General features: G+C 36.6%; 1 protein-coding gene across 1 annotated transcript in view; it reads left to right on the top strand.

The window, feature by feature from the left end:
- Positions 1–25,405, top strand: part of LOC137652030 (LON peptidase N-terminal domain and RING finger protein 3) — a 53,119-nt gene that overhangs the window by 21,454 nt on the left and 6,260 nt on the right. Inside the window, exons 2-5 of the mRNA XM_068385253.1 lie at positions 12,682–12,929; positions 13,200–13,473; positions 21,693–21,886; positions 24,752–25,050. Coding sequence (XP_068241354.1) covers positions 12,682–12,929; positions 13,200–13,473; positions 21,693–21,886; positions 24,752–25,050 — 1,015 coding nt within the window. The remainder of the gene's footprint in view (positions 1–12,681; positions 12,930–13,199; positions 13,474–21,692; positions 21,887–24,751; positions 25,051–25,405) is intronic.

Here is a 25,405-nt window from a genome sequence, read left to right as displayed (position 1 = left end):
ACTGTGTATTTTGTGATGTATAAGAAAATGCTAACCACTTCAAGTTATTTTGTCCACGGTTTAGTGGTATAAGAATAAAGGCAATTGAGCTCCAACAACCATACGAAGAAGATAGTGTACAAACAATTGGAAAATTCCTTTTTTTTTTTGTGAAGAAAATATTGAAAATAAGTAAAGTGTGCTACAACAAATGTGGATGAAAAGAGACAAACTAGTGAAAATAAGGAACACACAAAACTAAAAGACACAGAGGCGCCGTTGCAAAGGCGAAGCCTCAACCTGAATCTGATCTGATTTGATATTTCTCTGCCTTATATCAGAGAAATGTATCTGGATAAGGCATCCCTTGTGATGAAAGCAAGATTAAATATGCTCAACTTGAAAGCAAATTTCAGGGGAAAATATGATGACAATTTGTGTGATTTATGCAAAGAGGAAGAAGACACCACCGAACATTTATTTTTATGCCCAAAGTTAGAACAGCTAAAGAATGTAGAATTAAGTTTAGGTACGCTGAAAAATCCTAGCAGGGATCTGGCTGCATTTATAGATAGGACAATGAATATAAAAGAAGAGTTTAAGAAGCCCAAACTGATTACCACAACAGGTTGCCAAAACTGATGATAGCAAGGTGTTATCCTATCCAATTTCAAAGTAGAAGGGAATAAAAGTAAAGATTGAGAACCTCATTATGATATTAATTTATTTAAGGCACAGATGATATAAACTTAATAAGAATAATAAGAATAAGCTTAGAAGCTTTGCACCTATCTATAAAGAGATAGAGTGCCCGCAAACTTATTTTGCGGAGTGAGCAATAAGGAACCAGGAACCCAGGAGGGCCAGGAGACGCTGGACTCGCGGATTAGAGGGATAAAGGGAAGAGGTAGTCTTATAGTGACTTCAAGAGAAATAAGTACATTAACATTATAGCTGACAAATCACCGCCATATAGAAACCGACAGAGAATGCCTATCACGTTCCTTCATATTATCTCAAGTCATCTACTGTATATTAAGTAAAAAAGAAAGTAAAAAGTATCAAAATTTGGCAGTTTCAAAATTAGATATAAGCTACCAGTTGAACTAGATACTCCGTTGTGTACCAAATTTGGTTAACAATTAACAAAAATTTAACCATGTAGGCCTAATCCTCTTGAACTAAAGACAGATAGGAGCGCAGATCCAATCCTGCAACAAATCGCACGGTTAATCGTGTCCGTGTATGGCAGGCTTTAAACTAGCAGCGCCATCTATTGCCGACGCGCCCTACTAATTAGCTAAACAAAACTCTACGTGGTTTTGGTATGTCGGAAAGTTTGTTACTACAAAGGTTATCCAATAATTAGTCTAATATTATTCATCCAGTGATTTTCCATAATCTATATTAAATCATATTGTTTATTAAACTACTTACATTCTTTTTCATACTTATGTAGCTTGTTTCTTGTTCATGTAAAAAATGCAAGTTAAGGGTATGCCTTGTATTGTTAATATAACTCATAGAATATGTGAAGGTCACGCATCTGAAATAAGATCTGTGCCTAAGTCTAAACTAGTAGGGGAGAAGAAAAGTGGTGGATGGTCTAATATGGTCTTAGGCTTGGTTAAGTCATATTTTTTTCATACCTTATAGTAATATGGGCAGAAAAAGATGCTCTTATTTTTTTCTGCATTTAATGGGATTCTTATTTCTAAAGGTACAAGTTTGCACTTACCTTTGTAAAATCAGGACTTCTGGAAGTGGCATTAGCATCTATTATGCACTGTTTCAATGTATAATCTAGGACTTTGATAAAATACACATTCTTCAAGTTATAATCATGTATGCATTCAATATACAACCTTACCGTAATTTTGCATCGACAAATGGGAGAAAAAAAATACACCTTCAAAATATATTTTATGCTTGTAGGACAATATATTCAACATAGGCTCTTTATTTTACATTGTCATATAGCTATGGAATGCTACAATTGTTTTGGAGACTGGAGTATGTGATACCAGATTATTAGATTCCAAATTCCCCCGAGAAAGAATGGAAATACAACATAATCACTAGCTTAAATGAAAATTGGGTAAAGAAAATGACTACGTATTTTTTTTCAACGATAAACTTTGTTTTATTCATAGTGTAGCATATATATATATATATATATATATATATATGTGTGTGTGTGTGTGTGTATCATGCCTGATAAAAAAAAAACGCCCGTCATAATTCGAAAAGAATGTTGGTGAAATTTGTCCACCTGGCAACGCTGCTTGCTTAACCCTGGATAGGTACGGTGGGTCGTTTGCGACCCCGAGCGTCAAAAAAAAACAGGTTTTTCTCATGTGACTCACCCCTGTGACTGAATTTGTGGGTGATCGACCTGCAGGAGGTGTCTCCCCTACACGCTCTAGTAGTGTCCAGATGTGCATTGCTGTAGCTGTACTCCTTCCCCGATTTCTGAGACGCGTCGGGGTCGTTCGCGTCCGAGTTTACCCTTCTGAGGTAGTTTGCATAATTATCAAAGTTATTACGTATTATGAAATTGTCGTAGAATGGTGCAACTTGTATAGGTTATCAGTTGTGGAAAGTCTTGGTGGATTGTTTGGCTACCATGTGCATGTTTTTTTTTTTTAGTTAAAATGTCGTTCATCACCACGAGGACCATTTTACCGCGAGTGCCCCTTTTTCATTTTTTTTTCATTTTTTTGCCAAGTCATTTTTCCGTAAGATATTGCCAAATAGTGTCGTAAAACTTTTGCTTGTTTAGTGTTGGAAAGTGTGTCTAGATGATCTGGCTACCCATGCATGACTTTGTTTTTGTCAGATACGACGTAGTTATTGGTATATTGGGTATTTAACTGCGGTTACCAATTTCTGTTTTTTTTTTCAATATTTGTAAAAATTACTACGTAGTAAGGAATTGCCGTATATTATTCATTTTTTTTTCATGTTTATGTGTTAGAAAGTGTGCCTTGATGGTTGGGCTAACACGTGCATGTCTTTTTTTTTATCTGAGATATCGTATATTAGAATGTCGGGCATTTTACCGCGAGTGTCCCTTTTTAATTTTTTTTAATTTTTTTGCCAAGTCATTTTTCCGTAAGATATTGCGAAATAGTGTCGTAAAACTTTTGCTTTTTTAATGTTGGAAAGTGTGTCTAGATGATCTGGCTACCCATGCGTGATTTTGTTTTTGTCAGATACGACGTAGTTATTGGTATATTGGGTATTTACCTGCGGTTGCCAATTTCTGTTTTTTTTTCAATATTTGTAAAAATTTACTACGTAGTAAGGAATTGCCGTATATTATTGATTTTTTTTTCATGTTTATGTGTTAGAAAGTGTGCCTTGATGGTTGGGCTAACACGTGCATGTCTTTTTTTTTTATCTGAGATGCCGTATATTAGAATGTTGGGCATTTTTCCCCGAGTGCCCCTTTTTATTTGTTTTGCATTTTTTTGCTTAGTCATGTTACCGTAAGGAATTGGCAAGTAGTGTCGCAAAACTTATATTTTTATAGTGTTGGAAAGTGTTTCTAGATGATCTGGCTACCCATGCCTATTTTTTTTTTTAGCCAGATATGGCGTATATATAAGTATGTGTTCGATTTTCCTGTGATTGCCATTTTTTCGTTTTTTCCCATTTCTTTCAAAATTACTACGTACTAAGGAACTATCACAGAGTAATATTTCATTTATATGTTTATTTGTCGGAAAATATGCCTTGATGGTTTGCCTAGCACGTGGCTGAAATTTTTTTTTTTCTGAAATGCCGTATATTAGAATGGCCATTTTTCCACGAGTGCCCCTTTTTATTTGTTTTGCATTTTTTTGCTTAGTCATGTTACCGTAAGGAATTGGCAAGTAGTGTCGCAAAACTTATATTTTTATAGTGTTGGAAAGTGTTTCTAGATGATCTGGCTACCCATGCCTATCTTTTTTTTAGCCAGATATGGCGTATATATAGGTATGTGTTCGATTTTCCGGTGATTGCCATTTTTTCGTTTTTTCCCAATTCTTTCAAAATTACTACGTACTAAGGAACTATCACAGAGTAATGATTCCTCTAGATGTTTATTTGTCGGAAAATTTTGTTTACTTTTTTTTTGATTGAATATCATCAAATTTTTTTAGCTAAAATATTGTTTTACATTTTTTTTTTTCGATTTTATTTCCCTTCAAAAAAAATTTTTTGGGTCAGAATTTTAATTTTATAGTCGTAAAATAATCGACAATTATCCAGCAACCCACCATAAAATTTTTATGCATATCCAATAATAATTAGATTAGTAAATAACACCTTGAAATTGACATACCCTTCCTACATTTCAAGTGGCAGATTAGGGAGTCTGAGTCAGTGTGGTTGGCGGCCATTTTGTGGACATATCCGAAGCGTAAGCTGCCCTATCTATATATATTCTTGTTCCCTATAGAAGAGGTTCTTGCTAAGCACTTTGCTCATGTATCAAGTGCTGACAACTATTCCCCAGCATTTCAACAAATTAGAGCATCAACATCTGTTGTTCCTCCTGCTTCTTCAAATACTGAAGCTTTTAACCTTCCTTTTAGTATGGAGGAGATGCAAAATGCTATCTCCAGCTCTTCTTTAACTGCCCCAGGTGAGGATGGCATCCGGTATGAAATGATATCACATCTTCCAGTGGATACCAAGGAATTTTTATTAGAAACCTTTAATGGTCTATGGGCTTCCCATACATCTCCTGATTCCTGGCGTACTTCAATTGTAATTCCAGGCCACAAGTCTGGTAAAGACCCAGAACTGCCATCTAGTTATAGGCCCATATCCTTGACCAGTTGCATATGCAAACTATTTGAGAGAATGATCAACAACAGACTTGTGTGGTATCTAGAATCAAAAAATCTTTTATCTAACAGACAGTTTGGTTTTAGGAAGAACCGAAGTACTCTAGACCCTTTGCTGATGTTATCAAGGGAAATTTCAAATGCTTTTTCTAACCAAAACCAGGTGGTGGGTGTCTTTTTTGACCTTGAAAAGGCATATGACACCACCTGGAGGGGTGGTATTTTAAAGCAATTGGCCTCGTGGGGTATAGGAGGACATATGTTCTCTTTTATTGAAGAATTTTTATCAAACCGCTCCATTAAAGTGAGAGTAGGGTCAGAAGTATCTTCATCCTACATGCAAGAAGAAGGTGTCCCCCAAGGCAGCGTACTGAGTGTGACCTTGTTTGCTGTTGCTATTAATAGTCTCATTAGTCACATACCTCCTGGCATACAAGGATCACTATTTGTCGATGACTTTGCAATTTATTGTAGTGGATCATCTGCACTACAAGCATGCCAAAATCTTCAAATTGCAATAAATGCTGCTTCCGCATGGGCAAATTCTCGCGGATTCATGTTTTCTCCTCAGAAGACCAAAGCCATTCGCTTTACTCGTACTCGTAAAAGGGAAGAGATCCCCACCCTTTTCTTAAATGATTGTATTTTGCCATATGAGGATAGTGTCAAGTTTCTTGGAGTCATTTTCGACAAGAAAATGACATTTGGTCCCCATATAAATGACCTATCTATCAGGGTTAAGAAGTCACTGAACATTCTGAAAGTGATATCGCATTTTGATTGGGGTGCTGATAGAACAACTTTGCTTAGAATTTATACATCTTTGTGTCTGAGCAAGTTAGACTATGCATGCCAAATATATGGGTCAGCTACAAAGACTTTACTTGGAAAACTTGATATTGTTCACAATGCTGGGCTTCGCATCTGCACAGGTGCTTACAGAACATCTCCCATTGACAGTCTCTATGTTGATTCTGGCATACCTCCCCTTTCCATTCGCAGAGAGGAGTTGAGTTTGAGGTTTTTAGCTAGGTCCCTTGCTGTGAGAAACAATCCTAACTGTAAATATGTTAGGGCGCCTTTAGATCGGGCTCCTAACAGATCTAGAGTGCCTAAGCCTTTGGAAGTACAGCTGAAAAATGATGCTAGAGAAGTAGGCTTGTTAACAGCACAGATAGCAGAGGTAGGATATCCCAAGTCTCCTCCTTGGTGTAATCCACCTGTTAAAGTATGTTTTACGGCAGGAGGGAAAAATACCTTACCTAGTAGGGTAATGAAAAGTGAGTTTTTAAATCATGCTGCTCAACATCATGGGAAACATGTTTTTACAGATGGCTCCAAATCGGCTGCAGGAGTTGGAAGTGCAGCTGTGGTGGGGGATATTGTTATTAGAAGGAAACTCCCATACTCTTGTTCAATTTTTACTGCTGAGCTGTACGCAATAATTCTCGCAGTCCAACATATTTTTAAAAATGGCAACCAAAATAGTTTTTATACAATTTTTACGGATTCCAATAGTGTTTTACTCTCATTAAAACAAATTATGCCAGGCCATCATCTAGTACAAGAGGTGCAGGACTGGTTAGTACTTCTGCAATCTAGGAAGAGTATCAGTGTTCACTTCTGTTGGGTCCCTGCCCATGTTGGGGTGGATGGGAATGAACAAGTTGATAAGGCAGCAAAGGAAGCTTCAGGGCTAAGTAATCCATCCCCCTTGAGTATTCCTTACAAAGATCTTGAAAGTGAGATTCATCTTTACTGTAAAAATAAGTGGCAAGCTCGATGGTCTGAACTGACCACCAATACAAAATTGAAACAAATCCACCCATTGGTGGATAAATGGTCATGTTGTAATTCTACAAGTAGAAGGGATACCATTATTTTAACTAGGCTGCGTATTGGCCATACACATGCAACGCACAATTATTTAATGAAGAGTGGGGAAGGGAGACAGGCCCCTCTTTGTAATACCTGTCAAGTGACAATGGATGTTAAACATATTTTAGTCGATTGTCCTGTTTTTAATCTCCAGAGGAGGACACATTTACTCCAGGACAAACCGTTAAGAGATATACTGGGGGAAAACTGTAATACCCTGAACTTGAGAAAATTTATACAAAGTATTGGGTTATATTACGAGCTATAATTGATTTTATTAATTTATTTATTTATTTTACCCTTTTAATCGCTATTTATTTCACATCTAGATTTTATTGTATGAAAGTGTTACGATTTGTATTAAAGGTTAAAATGATACTAAATGGTGTGAGTGTACAGATATGATTGAATGATTTTTGTTATATAGCGCTGAATGGCCTTTGATGCCCCAGTGCTTGGCTTAATGCCTAAATCCCATATTCAATTCAACCTATAGAATTTGTGATATTTTGGTATATTTTTACCTGCATAAATATCATATTATATATTAAATATATGTATTTTTTTACGAAATTTCCAAGTACTCAAAAAATTACCTTTAGATATGGCCCCTGATATAAATGTAATTTACAAAATAATGAAGATTTTTTTACATATTTCTATTTTAGGATAACATATGTTTATTCCCTAAAAAAATTAGCCACTTCCTATTTCATTTGGGTACCCAAAAAAATTCATGAAATTTGGACAATTTTTTTTGGCCAAAAAAAGTTACCCTTTTTTTTTTCATTTCAGATCTTCACCTCCATGGGTCTGACTTCATCCAAAATACATCAAGATGTGTCCTAAACATTCAAGAATCAATTCCTAAAAGGATTTGTGTATATATGTATAAACTTTTTTTTATGAATTTTTATGTCAGGTCTTTTTTTTTTCTACTTAATTTTTTAAAATATTTATAATAAATAGTTTTTCTGCAGATGAGTAGTATTTATCTTTACAGTTGTTTTAAGCATTCATTGAAGTTTTTTTTGGCAAAAGAAAAAAGGAGGTTACTGCAAAAACTGATTTTTCAAGAATTTTTTTTGGCGTCGGGGTCGTTCGCGTCCGAGTATACCCTTAAAGGGGTGTCCGAGGACCGTACCTATCCAGGGTTAAGCAAGTAGCAGACGACAAGAACAGCTCCACCTGTTGCGGATGCGCCCTACTAAATCGGTCAAATGCTCACAGAAATCCAAGGGACTTCTAGTCTTCCCTGTACTGTCTTTGGATTTAACCCTTCCCAGCCCCCCCCCCCCTCCTTTCGTAACTACAATTTGTGGTCGAAAGACTCGAATGGGGTTTCCGAGTGGACTTCTTTAGGTACCCCTTCTCATCAGAATTTAGATTTGGAAAATTTAGAAATTTATATTAATGGGGGGCATAGCTTAACAAATTCAGATTTGTAGATGATATAGTTGTGTTTAGTGATTCAAGGGAGGCATTACAAAAGATTATATAAGATTTGAAAAGAGAAAGCAGAAATGGGGAACCGAAAATGAAGATGAGTAAAACTAATATAATGTTCAGTGGAAATGCAGACAACGAATAAGAGTTATGGACGAAACTCTAGATTTTATTAATGAATATACATACCTAGAACTGACGGTAAGTGTTTCCTCAGGACACGAGACCCAAATCAAAAGGATAAGCATGATGTGGAGAGCATTTGGTAAACAAAATGATATTTTGAAAATAAAATGCCATTTTCTCTAAAAGTAAAAGTAAGTAACTCATGCATCAGAAACTTGGAGTGTTACTAAATCATTAGAGCATAAGCTACTTACAATTCAAACGCTATGGAAAGAATGATAAGAATAACACTAAGAGGCAGAAAAAGAGCAACATTGATACGAGAGCAAACGAAAGTAAATGCTATTCTAACAACGTGCAGGAAAAATAAATGGACAGGTGCAGGGCGTACGATGAAAAGGGCAGATAAAAGATGGACAGTGAAAATAAAAGAAGCAGGAGAAGGAAGACGATTGGTTGACAAACTAAGAAAGTTTGCGGGTGTGGGTTGTCATAGGTATAATATAAACAAATACAAGTGGAAGGACATGTCTGAGGCTTTTGTTCTGCAGTGGACTAGTAAGGACATGATTATATATATATATATATATATATATATATATATATATATATATAAAATAAAACCTATTTAAAATTTAAAGAGTTATAAAAAAATAATAATGGAAATAATACTGACAGAAAAAGAGCAACATGGATTCGAGAGAAAACTAAAGTAGAGAATATTCTAACGACATGTAAGAAAAAGAAATGGACGTGGGTAGGACATATACATCGTAATTATGCCAGATAATAGCTAATATGTGAACAGTAAGAATAACGTAATGGTTCCCAAGATATTGCAAAAGAAGGGGATTGGGAAGGAAGACAAGACGATGGATTGACGAACAAAGAAAGTTTGCGGGTGTCGACTGGCATGGAAAGACCATAAGCAGATGCAAGTGGAATAACATGTCCAAGGCCTTTGTTTAGTAGTGGACTATTAATGGCTGATGACGATATATATATATATATATATATATATATATATATATATATATATATATATATATATATATATATATATATATATATATATATATATATATAATGTGTGTTTGTATGTATTGTTTTTGGTGACTCATCAGGTACAAAATTCCTTTGAAAGAATGCGATATCTATTGATTCTTACAATCAGGCTTTGGTTAGTGGTTTTACAGAAGATAAAACGTTTTTATTGGAAAATTTGTCCTTTTATCACCATTGTTGATTTATTTGGTCAATTTGAAATGGAGAACAATTGTAAACCAAGGGATTTCTTTCCTTACATTGAAAATATGGAGACTATGTTTTTAGGGTATGAGAAAATAATCCAAAGCAGGTGTTGGATGTCAGAGTACTGTATGTTGAGCAAACTAGCATTGGGGAGCACAACATAGGTAGCCAAATAGGCCGTTGGCTGTATCCAGTTTGTTTACACTCTGTCAGATCTAAATCGAGAAAACCAACATGTTTATTCTCTTATATTATTAAAATAAGATATATGTCAGTGGTCATAGCCTATGTGGGGCAAAATGTAATTTTACTCTGTCAAATTTATGAAGAAGATCGAAGTTATACCCAAGGACCAAAAGACACACGGCCATATTTCCGACTTTTCACCTCACTAAATTCTTGTAGGACTCTCCTTTGCGAAACGACAACGTATTAAAAGAGTATCTCATCTAAAGGCCAAAGCCGGAAGTTTATTTTTACTTGTCACGTTTTCTTATACTATAGTTATATTTAGTTATATTGGCAGATTAACACGCTTTCTATTTCTATTGCAATTATGTCAAGTTTTTAACATTTCTTTCGTGATATAATAACTATTTGCCTTCTTGTAATTTTTCTATTTTAGCGTTATATCCTCCTTCATTCCTTTTTCCTCATTTGTTTCTCTTCGCAGTTGGGTTGTAGTTCTAATAATAATAATAATAATAATAATAATAATAATAATAATAATAATACTGGAATGCAAACAATTTCATACATCTCTTATTTTGAAATATAGATAATAACGTAACCTATTACATAATTAAATGATTTCAAGAAGGCTCCTTATTAGATTACTCGGGGCTTCTTATTTATGAACTAATATATTTATCGATAGCCACATCATGCTTTACATCATTCTCCTGTAAGTTTTCGGTGCGTTTTGCTGAATTTGACCAATTTCCTTTTGTCACCGAATGCAGTGCCTCTAATAAAAGTACCCTTAAATCATCCATTTTAATTTTTTCGCTATGCAGGTCTTCACTTGTGCCCAAAATAATGTCAATCGGATTATAATGGCAATAGTATGTGGGGAGACGAATAACGTTGTGACTTTTCCACTGCAGTTTTATCAATCACGTATACGCTATCTTTTTACGGGAATATTACTTGACCATGTCTAAAAGATGACCTTTTAACATATTGTCTCTTGGCACTGCGCCTTTTTTTTCCCTTTTTTTTTATTACACATTACGTTATTTGTGTTTTGTTGTTTGATGTTGTGGTAGGTATGTCTAATCTTGCTGAATGATAAGAGCATTATCCATAACAATTATGGAAGATGGTAATGTAACTGGTAGCAACTGGTTACAGACCATTGTTTAAATACGACACTGCTCATTCTGGCTGACAAATAGTTAATGATTCCTGCGCGTGTCTCCTTTTGATTGATTAATCTTTGAGGCATCTCTGTAATAGTGGTTGCAATTCTCTCTCTCTCTCTCTCTCTCTCTCTCTCTCTCTCTCTCTCTCTCTCTCTCTCCTGTGTATGGAGTTCAAGCTACTTACAGTCGCTGGTGGTTCCTACCAGCACTTTGCCGCATGGAATACAGTACTCCCCGACGAAAGGCGATTAATAAATGTCTATTGTTGACATGAACTATATCAGAAAAGTAGCAAAATTTGTGCCACTTTTCTTTATAGTACGAGCGAGTAATGATACAAAACTATAACAATTAAAAACAATTTTTATATAATTAAAATATTACATTTAAAGTAATTGTATTCAACATAACCGTCAAATGACACCCATTTCTCTTTATTTTCGAAATACAAAGTAGGAAATATGTTAACGTGTGTTTTTGTCCACTGATGCACCTTGACCTTCGTAAAGTTAACAGTTATTAAAATAAGATATATGTCAGTGGTCATAGCCTATGTAGGGCAAAATGTAATTTTACTCTGTCAAATTTATGAAGAAGATCGAGGTTATACCCAAGGACCAAAAGACACACTGCCATATTTTTATTGATATTTCTTGTAGGACTTATTCACATTTCTGTATATATATATATATATATATATATATATATATATATATATATATATATATATATACAGTATATATGTATATATATAATTATAAATTTTTTTCGAATATCATATATACTGTATATATGGCCTATATATATATATATATATATATATATATATATATATATATATATATATATATATATATATATATATATACACAAAAAAATGAAAGTAAATTTTTCAAATCACTGAGTTATATTTGAGTTTTAGCATTCATATTGTGTGTTTTTTTTTCCAAGAGGTTATATTTCGTGACCAAGTAATCAGAGATGCAATAAAACCTATTAAGATATGATAAATTTGGAGTTATGTGATGGTAAAAATAAAAACAATTTCTTCGGTGCATGTTTGCTAAGTGAAAGTAAAAAATATATTGTAGGAATGAGGGGTTTGCTACATTTTCTTCCTAAACAAATTCTATATCAACAGGATTTTTATTTTTTCCAATTTGACCGAGAAATGTTTATGAAGCTTAGAAAGAAAATTATCATAAACTAAAAAAAATCGGAGCATGAAAACATTGATCCCTCAAAAATACTGTTAATGTTTTTCCTTTGGTTATTCAGAACCAAATGGGGTATGGTTCAATTAATGCTCCAACACTAGCATGGGCATATTTTATGCTGAGGTTCAATCTCTTATTTTTAATATCTGAAAAAAAAAAAGACTGACTTCACAGACGTCCATCGGTCACCAAAGAGTTAACTTGAAGCTTATTTTCAACTTTATTAAAAATGTCTTCAAGGAAACCTACTCGCTATATGGGGTCCTTAACATTAAAAACCAGAGGTACTGCTGGATATACAGTTTTGGCCTAAAATGGTATTTTACTTTTATATATGAAATAAAACCGTTGGGTTTAAGAGCTAAACTTTTTTTTTTTATTATTAAATACAGTTTAGCAAAGTTAAGACTAATTTGTACCCATAGGGATTCATGTTTAATGGATATTGTAGAACAAAACTAATTTTTCTATATAGTGTTAAGTCTTTTAATGTACATTATCTATAATGCAAGTGTTGTTTTGAATATTTGTTTTACTTTTGCTTGTTGCTAATTAATGTACTATTTGATTTTGTCATTTCAGCTCCTAAAGATCACCTCCTATTAAGTAATAGGTCTCATGTGCTTCACACACTAGGCCGTGCAGAAGAGGCCTTAGATGATGCTGATGCTGCTGTGAAATGTCAACCTGAGTGGGCAAAGGGCCACTTCAGGCGTGCCATGGCCTTGAATTCTCTGGGTAGATATGAAGAGGCCTTCATTTCTCTTCTAGAATGTGCCGTGTTAGAAGATAGTGGCAGTATACGGAGTATTAAGGAGGAAGTAACTAAGGTACATTTGATTATCATTTTCTCTGCAAATAGATTTCTAACTTGGAATAGTAGCTGTTTTATTTTCTTAGGAAATCCTTTTACAGTTGATCTTGATAAGGCACAAGTTATTAATTTATAAATTCTTATATAATCTGTAAAAACGAAATCACTTAATACTTTAGCATTTGAATCTATCTGCTCTTATTATGGCAACTGAATTTTTTGTTTTGAAGAAGTATCTTTTGAATGTTCTCAAGGTGTAATACTTATATTTATGTGCTTATTACAGGCTTTACATCGAATGCTAATTCGACTTACAGTTGCTAAAAAATTTAATGTTGAAGCAAGAAGCAGTTGGTCTCACAATTTTTCTATCCGGATGACTCCATCTGTCTCAGATCCTGCTGGTCCTTCACTATCAGATTCAGAAGAAAGTGATGTAGACAGTGAAGATGGCAGACAACGGCGGCCATCTGGATCCACTGCCTCTCTTGATATAGAGGTAGTTCCACAGATTCGCAAAATGATTGAAAAATTTTATCTTGAACAGGAAAGACATAAAAGTAAGTTCTGTTTTAACTTCATTGTTTGTTGGTTTTTAGATGTATATACAGTATGTGGGAAATTTAAATTTGGGTAGTTATAATGTTCTTTTGATTGAAATTTTATTGCATTTCAATTTTATTCCTTTTCACTTTCATAATTATATGCTGTAGAGTCTGATTATTATATCCAAATTATCAAGCCCAGAATGAGAAAATCACTGGAAATTTCTCTTTCATTAATGGATTTGTGGGTGATATACATTAAAGTATTTAATACTGCAGAATTATCATTTTGATATCATGAGAGAAGGTAATATAACAATACATTATAAACATTAGTGATATAATAATGCTGTAGAGATGTTAATTTTGTGATGATTTAAAGGAAAACATGCGTAGAAAAAAAGATAATAGAATAATGGTTAGGATGAAATAATAGAATAACTCTTAGGATTTTTATTATATGTATCTTCCTACGTAAATACAAACCCTCATCATTAATATGGGTTTTGCTCTATTGCTGTTTTGCTACGCCCAAAATTAAAAGAGTCCTGTGAGTCTGGCAACATTGTATGATTGTCCTCTGGACGCACTTGCACTAGGTAGGTGCGTCTGAGCCTGCGGCCCTGTTCTCAGCATACTCTTGGTTGCTGTGACATTCGGACGCGTGCTACTTGACTGCTGTCCGAACTGTGCTTTTGTGCTTTGTCTTTCGGTGATTGTGTGTATGAGGACCTGCCCCGGCCTTGAAGGTCGCCCTTGTGGCACTTATGAATTGGGTGGATGTTGATCTGCATTCTTTATATAATTCCTTGGTGTCGTGACAAGAGATACTCAATGACTCCATTTGTGAAGTTTGTAGGGAGTAGTCGTCCTCCAAGTGTGAAAAGTTCAACAGTCGTCACAAGAAGAATTCTGAAAGAGATCATTCTCCTTTTGCTTCTTCCTCCAAAGAGGACAAAAAGCAGAGGCCTTCTCTTCCGATTCATAATTTTTCCCTCTCTGAATCTTCATTATTGGAGTTCCCAGGGGCTCTGATAACATGAGAGAGTGGCCATTTGTTCCAGTACGAGTTTGTTGAAGTGTTATCTCCTATTGTGCTCAGAGGAGCGGCGAATACACATAGTGATTATGATCCTTTGGCTTTAGGACTTAATCAGCCAGAAAAGGATTCTTTATAGGATCCATTACTTTCGCCATACGTATTTTGTGAACCCTAACGGGTCCCCGTTCCCACCAATGAGTGTGCTAAGCATGAGGGACCAACTATTTATTTCAGATCTAAGAGAGCAAGGAGATTTCTCCTTCATAGTAATGGAGGTTTCTCCAATTAAATTAGATTGAGTGTCTCCTCAACGTACACCAACATCGACACCAAACCGCTCGGCAAGCGTGCATTATGTGTCTCCAAGTGCACCTCCCATGAATGTCTCCTGAACGTACACCAACATCGACACCAAACCGCTCGGCAAGCGTACATTATGTGTCTCCAAGTGCACCTCCCATGAATTTAGAAGAGTTTTATTATTCACCGGTACAGTCTCATAGTGATTCGGGGTCTTCTCGTAACTCCAAAAGGCCCTAGGGGTAAGTTCTCACCTGAGAAGGAAGCAGCCAGCTTCTCTTCAAGAAAAGCATCGGGTTTTCCTGATACCTCATGAGAACCCACAGTGTAATCTACCTCTAAAAAAGGAAGTTATTTTTCAAGATCTTTAAACAAACAACAATGTTGGTCCTAGTGACCTGGCGCAAGTGAAAATCTCTCCCTGTGTCCGCAGATACACAAACAGCCCTTGCGTTCACTTCCTCAAACAGGTACAAAAGGGCACTTGCTGACTGTGGCATAAAACAGAAGCACTCACTACCTGAATGCACTGCCACAAGCAAGAGTCTCCCAGTTAGAGCACTAGTTGAATGGCAGGCCAGTAACAATACAGTACTGTACTCTTCCATCATTTCACGAATGTCAACAACATGCTCAAGCGTGTATGAAACAAACTCACCATCATCTAGGTCGATGCATTCGTTTACAATTACATCCAGAGATAAGTAATAAGAGATCTGCACCTAGATGAAATCCTAAGCAAGTTAATGATTTTTAAGGTTTCTGAAAGTTAGGGTATGTGACTATAAAAATTTTATTCTATTAGTGTAATGACTAGATCACCTCTTTTTATGCTTTGTGTATTTTGAGAAAGCATTTGATGGTATTTCACATAGTATGTCAAAAAAGAGTCTGAGGTACTATGGGATACCAGAAAAGATTGTAAGGATCAAAATGGAGATGCATAGTGGAACTTGTTGAAGGGTAATGGCTGGTGGTAGTCTAATAGTTAAGATTGGAGTACTTCAAGATGGAATATTGCCCCCTCTACTGTTTGTTATGGTGATTATGTTATGAACAAGGTAATTGAAAGAGGACCAGAGATTATGATCTTAAATATGCAGATAATATAGTTTTGATTGTCTCTGCAAGGGTTGAGATGCAGGAAATGGTTGATTGGTTAGTACTGGAGGGGAGAAAGGTTGGATTGGTGATCAACCAGAGAAAGCCCAAGGTCATGAAGATTCAGTGTGGCAATCAGACAAACTGCCTTATCGGAGGAGTAATATTACCCAAATCAAACTTTTAAATATTTAGGAACCATTATTACCAGCATTGGATCACTAGCTACAGAATTCAAGGAGAGAATAAGGAGGGCAGAACAAGCAGTGGGCATGCTAAAAACAGTTTGGAGGTCAAATTGAATATCAGTTCACAGCAAAATCAGAATACTGTATACATTTCCATGTAAGATTTGTTCCGTAACTGAAATACAAACCACGCTATTTACATGGGGTAATTACTCACTGAAGTAATTACCCCATGTAAATAGCTAAGGTTTGTATAGTTAGGAAAAATACAAATTATCTACGAATTTGTCATATCAATCTATGGGCACCAGTAGTGGTATAGCATTGTAACAACTGAGGCAAAGTTTCTTGTCTTTGAGAATGAAGCATTGAGAAGGATTTTGGGAATCAAATAGTAGAAGCATATAACAAATGCAGCAATTCGTGAGGTGGCAGGGATGCCCAATGTGATTGATATACAATAGATGGATAATCTAGATGGAGATGCATGGAGCATATTTTAAGAAGGGAAGATGAGTTAGTCTAGGATTTACCCGAGTGGAAGCCACTGAGCAGGAGAGGACGTGGTAGACAAAGAGAAACGTGGCTGATTACAATCGCGAGGGAGGTTGGATCTGAGAATTGGGTTGAGCTCAGAGATCTGTCACAGGAAAGAGACATAAGGCATGCATCTCGTTGGTGCTAGAGGATTAAGATAAGTAGACAGGTAAAGCCGCTTTACTAGTACAAAAGAAAAGGCACCGCAGAGCCGTATCCGCCATTTCTTTGCGTTAACCCTTCTTACCATATTACTTTGTGCTCAGATATAGATAATCTCGGTGAGACATTCCGGAAAGATTGAGATTACCTCAACAGTATTTGGAGTCGTAAAAGAAAACTAAGCCTTCTCTCCCATCTCCAATTTCTTACAAACACCAGCCTCCAGCTCGTAATATTAGGTATTACAGCCATTCATCCCCCTGAGCTTTTACACATACTTCAGGAGCAAGGGGAGAGAGGAAGGATATCCAAGAGAGGTTGAAGAACCCTAAGACACTCTTGAAACAGGTACCTGGACGACGAGTGTCCAGACCTAAAGCCAGATCCTCAAATCCTTCAGTGTTGATCGTCATAGAGGATCAAGTGGCTGAGGCAACTTTTAACAGAAGCAACAGGTGTTGAACCCCTAGAGGTACCAACTTTGGAACCGGGGGAAACGTCTCATTTTCTTAAAACAAAGAGCCTCAACTTGTATAGACGGACTCGGTGAACTGCCTCATGTCCAGGAAATGGGAAGACGTTACACAATCGATGGGTTCTTTTCAGAACCCCAGAACATGTACCTTAAGTTCGATGTCCTGTTTTCAAACGAGTCTTAGGACACCATGACCTTATTTTGACAAAGGAAGTTCTGTGTGCAAATCTGACACCAGGCACATGTAGTGATAAGCTAATTCACTTACCTTCATCCTTTTCTGCTCCAGAGGTGCAAAATATGATGGGAGCAACTATGTCAGCATTTCAAGCCTGCTCCTGGCTGGACCATTAGTCAGGGCTAGTACTGTATCCTATTTTGCAGTTTGCAGAAATCTGGCAAAACCTGAAACAAGGAAACAATATAAACATCTTGTCCGCTCTAGGGTGAAGAAAGTAGATTTTGCTCTCCATCAAACATCCTTTATCTGGAGCAAATGTATGCTGAAAAGTATGGACGCAGTAATTGTGAAGATTGGTAGACATATGATGCATAGAGAGACTATCTGAGAAACTAATATTACAGATCACCCAACTTTGTCTCCCCCACGAAAGTAGGAGCAGCAGTGGAAAAATATGAGAGAACTTGCCAGATATCTTTCCTGAGGAGAACTGCTGTATTCAGGTTCTTGGCTCCTTCTCAGTAGATGCCAAAACAATCCTCCCATAAACAAGCTCTTCAGTGTCATCTGTTACCAGAGTCAGACAACATTCATCATTATAAAAAACAGCTGGAACCTTACACTTCGTTTCACTGCAGAGGACATCCCTTCCTCTTTATGAATCGAGGATGCAGGATGCGAAGGCATCTGTTAGACATGGCAGATCCCCCGACTTACCATCTGTAAGGGGATGCTTGCAACATTGCTAGACAAGGTCGCAGTTTTTGCGAAAGATTCTTGGGGTGCAAAAATTCTTCGCTCAGGTATCGCATCCTGTTCACAAGCTGTTGTACTCCATTAACTCGGACTCAAAATGATCCTATCATTGTATTTGATTAGGTCTCGGAAAAATCTCCTACAAAAGTGAGGTATTACAGATGCTGGAGAAGGAGGCTATAGAGGAAGTCTGGGACAGGCCCCCTGGTTTCTTCTGGAATTTCTTCCAGGATAAATTGATATGAGGTTGAAGATCTGTCATAGAGCTTTCCCGCTTAAACCAGTTAGTGCTCCAAACTCGGTTCAAGATGGAGACCCCCAGCTCAGTAATACAGGCCGTAAGAAAGATTGACTTCCTTCAGTATGGTTACTTCCTGATCCCAGTTCATCTGAGATCAAGGAATTACCTGTGTTTTATTTTCAGGGAAAGAACTTACCAGTTTAAGGTATTGTACTCTTGCTTGTCGACAGCCCCACAGGTGTTCACTCTAGTCTTCTCATGGGCACATGCCATGGGAATAAGGCTTCTGCACTACTTAGATGACGGGCTTCTACTCGCGGAGTCCAGATCTCAACTTATCTGCCACAGAAATCTTCTTGAATTTTACCCTGATCTAAGGAGTTGGTTAAATTACAAGTTGAAACTTGACCCTCAGTGTTGTCTGTGGTACTTAGGTATGGACATAGACTTGCTCCAAGCCAGAGTATTAATATCTACAGAGTCCAGCGACATCTTTTCTCGAGAAAGAGTTCCTCTCAGCCCATTTATGACAGAGGCTTCTCTGTCATATCACATCCTTAGAGAAATGTACCCTTCAGGAGGATGCATCTTTGTTCAGTACAATGAGCACTAAAAAGCCAATGGTCACAGACATCTGAATCTCCATTGGCTATCTTGAAAATCCCTCGAGATGTGAAATAGAACCTCTATTGGTGGGTAAAGGAGGAGAACCTTTTAGCCAGATTCTCTTTACAGGGTTCTAGCTCCAGACTTCTTATTTTTTTCTGTTGCTTATCACCAAGGATGGAGGAGCCTATGTAAGGGAGGAACAAGTTTCAGGGATATGGTCACATGAAGTCATTCCACATAAGTTACCTGGAACTAAAGCTAGTGTACCTAGCATTACTCATCTATACAGAGACTATTGATGGTCACTCAGTAGTGGTAATGAGCGACAAGATAACTATAGTGCCATATGTCAGTAAGTGGGGCTTTGGTATCCCACCTCCTTTGTCAGTTGGCAGTAGGGATGCAACGCTGGGCACAAGTGAATGCTGTTCATCTCTCAGCCTGATTCATCCTGTAGAAAAATAATGTAATAGCATCCAATTTGAGCCAACTAGGGACAATAGTTGGTTCAGGATGGTCTTTGAATCCTCTAGTGGAGAAGAGTCTCCTGACTTTGTTGGGTTCCCCGATCTGATATGTTTGCCACCTATCTGACCAACAAACTACAGTACCAGAGTATTGTTCTGTAGTCCTGGACTCAGTAGTAGTAAGACGCTTTTCAATACCCCTGGGATGGGATGGGTGTCTATGTTTTTTCCCTGTTCGGCCAGATCTGTCAGGCTTTGAACAAAATGAGTATGTCGCAACCTAAGAATAATGCTAGTCACGCCAGGGTAGCCGTGAGTGGAGTGGTACTCGGACTTTCTAGAGCTTCTCAGAAGTTCCAAAAGAACTTCCAGATTTGCAATTGGCCAAACCTTTTATGTCAGCCTCACATGAAAGTTTCACAAACCAGTTCACTGCCTGTTTCTTCACTGCTGGAGGTTATCCATTACTACTCTGAAAGAAAGGCTTTTCAAGACCGACTACAGAGCAATATTCAGGATATTTCCACAAGTCCTCTGCAGCAGTCTATCGGGTAATATTGTCACTCTTGTGCCAATGGTGTCAAAGAAGGAACGTGCTCCACTCGAGGTCACTATACCATTGATTGCAGACTTTTCGGTTTTTCTGTGAAAGGAGAAACTTCTCTCGGTCTCAGCAGTAAAAGGCTATCGCTCAGCCTTGAGCCAGGTCTTTAGACTGAAGAGAATTAACCTCTCCTCTTTGTAGGAACTTTTGGCTTTGATTAGAAGTTTTGAGCAGTCTTGCCCACCTCGGAAACTCAAAACCCCACCTTGGAGTGTGGTAAATGTACTGAGGTCACCAAAGTTGACACCCTACGAACTACTCCACAAAGCAACAGTCTGAGATCTAACAGTGAAGACAGTGTTCCTCTTAGCTGTAACATCATCAAGAAGAGTGAGCAAGTTACATGGTTTTATCTTTTTTAGTGCCACTCTCCAAGGGTTGGAAAGATCTTTCCTTTTCATTTGTGCTAGGAATCATGGAATCATAGCCAAGACCTAAAATCTATCAATTAATGATAAGCTATTTGACTCCTTTACAATTTCAGCCACGAACGAGGTAACTGATGATCTGGACAGTTTGCTACTTTGTTCTGTAAGGGCAGTCCGTCCTTATCTATAGAGGACTTTCCCTTTTCATCGAAACATTCTTAACGTGTTTGTAAGTACAGGTTGAAACAAGATGGGAGTAACTAGAACACCATTTCTTTCTGGTTATGAAGAAAAACTCTTAAAGCATGCAAATCTTCGGGAGATGTGTTGACTGTGTCCCCTCCCTAGTCTCATGACATTCAAGGTGTTGCCGCAACCGTATTTGGAGACCTTCTCCTTAGGTCCAGTGGTAGCTGCTCAGCAGAAAGTTTAAAACCTATGCCCTTGCAGGACAGTTAGCAATATGTCACGTCATCCATTATTTCCTCTCTTCAAATCCTCCCATCCATGAAGAACCTGCAATGATTATCACTTATGCTAGTAAGAATACCACTGTGATATTATGTACTGTATACTGTAAATGAATATATTTATAATTATAAAAGGATAAAGTTGTTCTTACAAAAACTCAAACTTGTTGAGTTGTGACTGTACCACCCCTCCCTCCAATTCATTTGAGGCTGACATCATGATCTTGGCTCCCAATGAGCTGGTCATGATAGTCAAATTTAACTTCTTTTGGTTAAGGGTCAGATAGATTCCCTAATTTTGTCACTGGAGGACTTCCTCCCGCCTGAAGAACACTCCCATATAAATGACGAGGGTTTGTATTCATGTAGGAATAAACTATAAATAAAGTAATTAGTATTTTTCCAGCTATACAAACCTGAGTCATTTATTCATATTGCCCCCTCATCCATCCTTCAAGTCTTAACCAAGAGCAAAGTGAGAACAGAGCTCCAACACTCCTACCCAGTACAAGTGGGTTCAGAGGGCAACCATATAATGTTGCCAGACCCACAGAACTTCTTTAATTTTGGTTGTAACAAAACAGCAACAGATTAAACTCATATACATAAATAACTCAGGTTTGTATAGCTAGTAAAAATGCATATTACTTAAAAGATTTGTAGTGTTGTATATGTTGCATCATTTTCCTTTTCATTTTGATTTACTTTAATAATGTTGATTTAATTTTTACAGAAAGCAGCTCTGGATATGTGCGTAGTGCAGATCCCAACAATCTTGAGAAGAATGACTTTGAATGTACACTATGCTTTCGTTATTTGTTCCAACCAGTAACAACTCCGTGTGGGCATAGTTTTTGTCGGACTTGTCTAGATCGATGTTTAGATCACTCGACAAGCTGTCCACTATGTAAAACTTCCATTAGAGTGGTAAGTATGATGGAGAAATATGTTGCGATAGAATTTATACTAAGTGGCTTTTTGAAGTTTAAGGGATACCTAATTTTCTCCCATTTAGTAACTAGAGTTTTATAGGTAGTCGTCGTCGACTTCTGACCGAGATAGGGACCGAGAACTTTAAAAGTGAAGTTTCCGTAGATTTATTATGATTTGGCAATCATATGTTGTATTTTATCAGTATTTTCTTACTGTGTATCATTATTTCATAGGATATCATATGCTCTATTAAAACATTTTTGTATTCTATTTTCAAATTTCGGAAGCAGTTTAACAATCAAGAATTACTTCATATTTTTGTTTACCTTTGGTTATGATAAAGTGATTTGAAGTTCCCACTACCTTATCGAAAGATTGCGCATTAGGAATGGCGTAATTTTCATATAATTTCTTAATTTATTCGAAATATCTTCATGATGAATATTACATCAGGACTAATATGTTACAGGATATCAGTTTTCATACAGTTCGTTTATAACCATTATTATTAGTTATGCAAATAAGTTCTCGCTCTTTCTCTGTGCATGTGTGTGCGCGCGTACAGGTGGTTCATTTGAATGCTTCATACAGTATTTAATTTTTAGTTCATTATTAAGCCTTCACATTCCATAAGATATTGTGTTTAATTGTGGTATATTAAATCATGTTTATATTCTATTTTTTAATTTCTTGAGCATTTCAATAATCGTTTCCTTTCGATGGGCATCAGCTGATCACAAGATCACGCCACCGCATTACAATTATGCACACCTACCGTATGAATAACATGAGTATATATAATTTTCTTTAACATTTGAAATCTCTTTATAATGAATATTACATCAGCACCAATATGTTATAGGGTATCACAGTTTCCATACAGTTCGTTTATAGACCTTATTATCAGTCATCATACTCTCTCTCTCTCTCTCTCTCTCTCTCTCTCTCTCTCTCTCTCTCTCTCTCTCTCTCTCTTCAAAAACAGATATGAATATAGCTAATACAATTATGACTCTCTCTCTCTCTCTCTCTCTCTCTCTCTCTCTCTCTCTCTCTCTCTCTCTCTCTCTCTCTCTCTCTCTCTCTCTCTGTACAAAAAATAAGAAAAAATATATATAAAATTATTTTCTCTTTCTTTTTAATTCACTGTTAAATCAACATATTTCTTTAGACACTATTAGAAATTCTTTGAATCATTACTCGATAATTTGATAATGGGAGCAATAAGATTACTCAGTAATACTCTGATAGGAAATCATTCGGTTTACCAGCGCGGCTTTCACCAAACATATGACGTCACAGGACGTGACGTGAACTCAACAAAGAAAGACTTGCGAAATATGTAAAACCCTTTTCTTTTTTCTTGCAGGAAATGAAAGAAAATACAGTACTAAATTACCAAGCAAAAGTATTTAATTTTTATAATGTAAAAGAAAGTATATTATTTCTAAGAAAATATTTGTCCTATTAGTGTACGGTACTAACTTTAGATAAATATCGATCTATTATCAGAGATGAAATAAAACTAGTGTAGAGTCAAATATATGCTAAGTAGTACTCATAACAACCGATATAAAGACAAAAGACTTTGTATCCTTACTTGATATGTCGATAATGGGAACACTAATACTAATCGTTAGCCTATTGGAAGGAAATCACTCTATTGCCCGCTCGCTTTCCGCCGGCAATATGATATCACCAGACTATGATATGAACTCCACAGATATTAGAACTTAATGTATTCTTTACTGAAAATGAATACTGTATATTATCAATGAAAGAAAATACTAACTTACCAAGATAAATCATTATCATCATCACCACCACCTACGCCTATTGATGCAAAGGGCCTATATAGAGGATTCATTGGCTAGATTTATCAATGGATAGCTAGTTCCTTGTGATGCCCAGTGCCTATCTAACCAAGGCAAGTGACCCCTGTCGGACCATACTAATTCTAGTAAGATCATCCGCCAGGCATCAGAATAGAAGCCGAAAGGACAACTTGTCTCTCGCTTTATACCCAATCGTCACCCTGCGGCCAGTAACTTCTTCGAGATTTAGGGAAGCATTTTCTCCACACCCTAAGTTCTCGTTACTCCACCACGTCACTCATCCGCTTATATAAACATGTATTGCTAAGATATTCTGCCTAGGACGATATCAAGATAAATCTGTTCATTTTTATTCAAGAAAATAGATCATTTCCAAGGAAAACTTTTCCTATTAGTGTACTATTTACGACTTACTTGTAATGTCATCACAGTGAAGAAAGTGGTCGTAAAGTCAAACAGTCATAAGCCGCATAGGTCATGAGTCGACGACTACCTGTAGATTCGAGGCATCGTTAATATTGTGTGTTAAATATATTAATTCACAAGAAACGTGAATTCATCTATTACATTCCAATTTATAGTCCATTAGCTTTTAGGTGACGTAGTATGAATTTAGTTGGGAATAAAAATTTAAACTTTATGAACACTTTATTAGGTGATTTTCTAATTTGAGGTGGGAGTACAGAGTTTTCTTTGACAAATGGATATTAGTTTATTTACACTTAATACAAAGTACGCCTTAAGCCATATGCTGTTTTATATAGCCCTTGATTTTCATTTGCTATTTCATATGTGTAATATACTGTAATTAATTACAGTATATATTAAGAATTATACCCATGTCACATTTAAAAAAAAGTTGCTTAAAAAACATCTTTGATCTGGGGTTGCTCTGTTTTGTTACGATTGCCCTAGCTTATGTGGAATACTGGTTCTTGCTTATGCAGCCTGTAATAATTTGGTGGTGACATTCAATAGTATTTCATGCTATTTCATTTCATGAAGGTTTTTTTTCTCTTTTAAGTGTTTAACTGAACGAAGATCTGCTGTAACTGAGTTTTTGGATGTTGCTATGCAAAGCGTGATGCCAAATGAATGCATAGAGAGGCGGAGGCAGCATGAAGATGAGCTTGAAGAGTTGGCTAATGCAGGAAAAGACCGTCATCATGAAATTCCAGTTTTTGTTGCAACGGTAGCAATACCAACCATTATGTGCCCACTTCATGTATTTGAACCACGTTATCGTTTGATGATCAGAAGGTGCATGGAATCTGGCACTAGAGAATTTGGAATGTGTATGCCATTGGATAATGCAGAAAATGGGTATGTAACACAGGACTTTATCAGTGTTTATTCATACTGTTTCTTCTTGTTCTTCCTCAGTGTTATCCCTACATTAGGAGGTCGGTTGCCTGATGCACCCTCTCCAATGCCTTCTATCAAAGACATCCTCTTCCACTGAACCTCTTCTCTCCCTATCAACCTTCACCATATCTTGCCATCTAATTCTCTGCCCTCCCTTCGATTTTCTCCTCCTAACAGATTCCTCCCAAGCCTTCCTCATTCCCTCCTCACCATCCATCCTCTTCACGTGCCCACACCATATAAGTCGTGACACTCTTATCAGGCCTGTAATCTTTTTATGCCTGCCATTCTTCCTATTTCATTATTTTCAAAT

The sequence above is a fragment of the Palaemon carinicauda genome, chromosome 1 (assembly GCF_036898095.1).
Source record: "Palaemon carinicauda isolate YSFRI2023 chromosome 1, ASM3689809v2, whole genome shotgun sequence".
NCBI lineage: Eukaryota > Metazoa > Arthropoda > Malacostraca > Decapoda > Palaemonidae > Palaemon > Palaemon carinicauda.
Note: the sequence above shows the minus strand (reverse complement) of the source record. Positions and strands in the feature narration are given on the sequence as shown.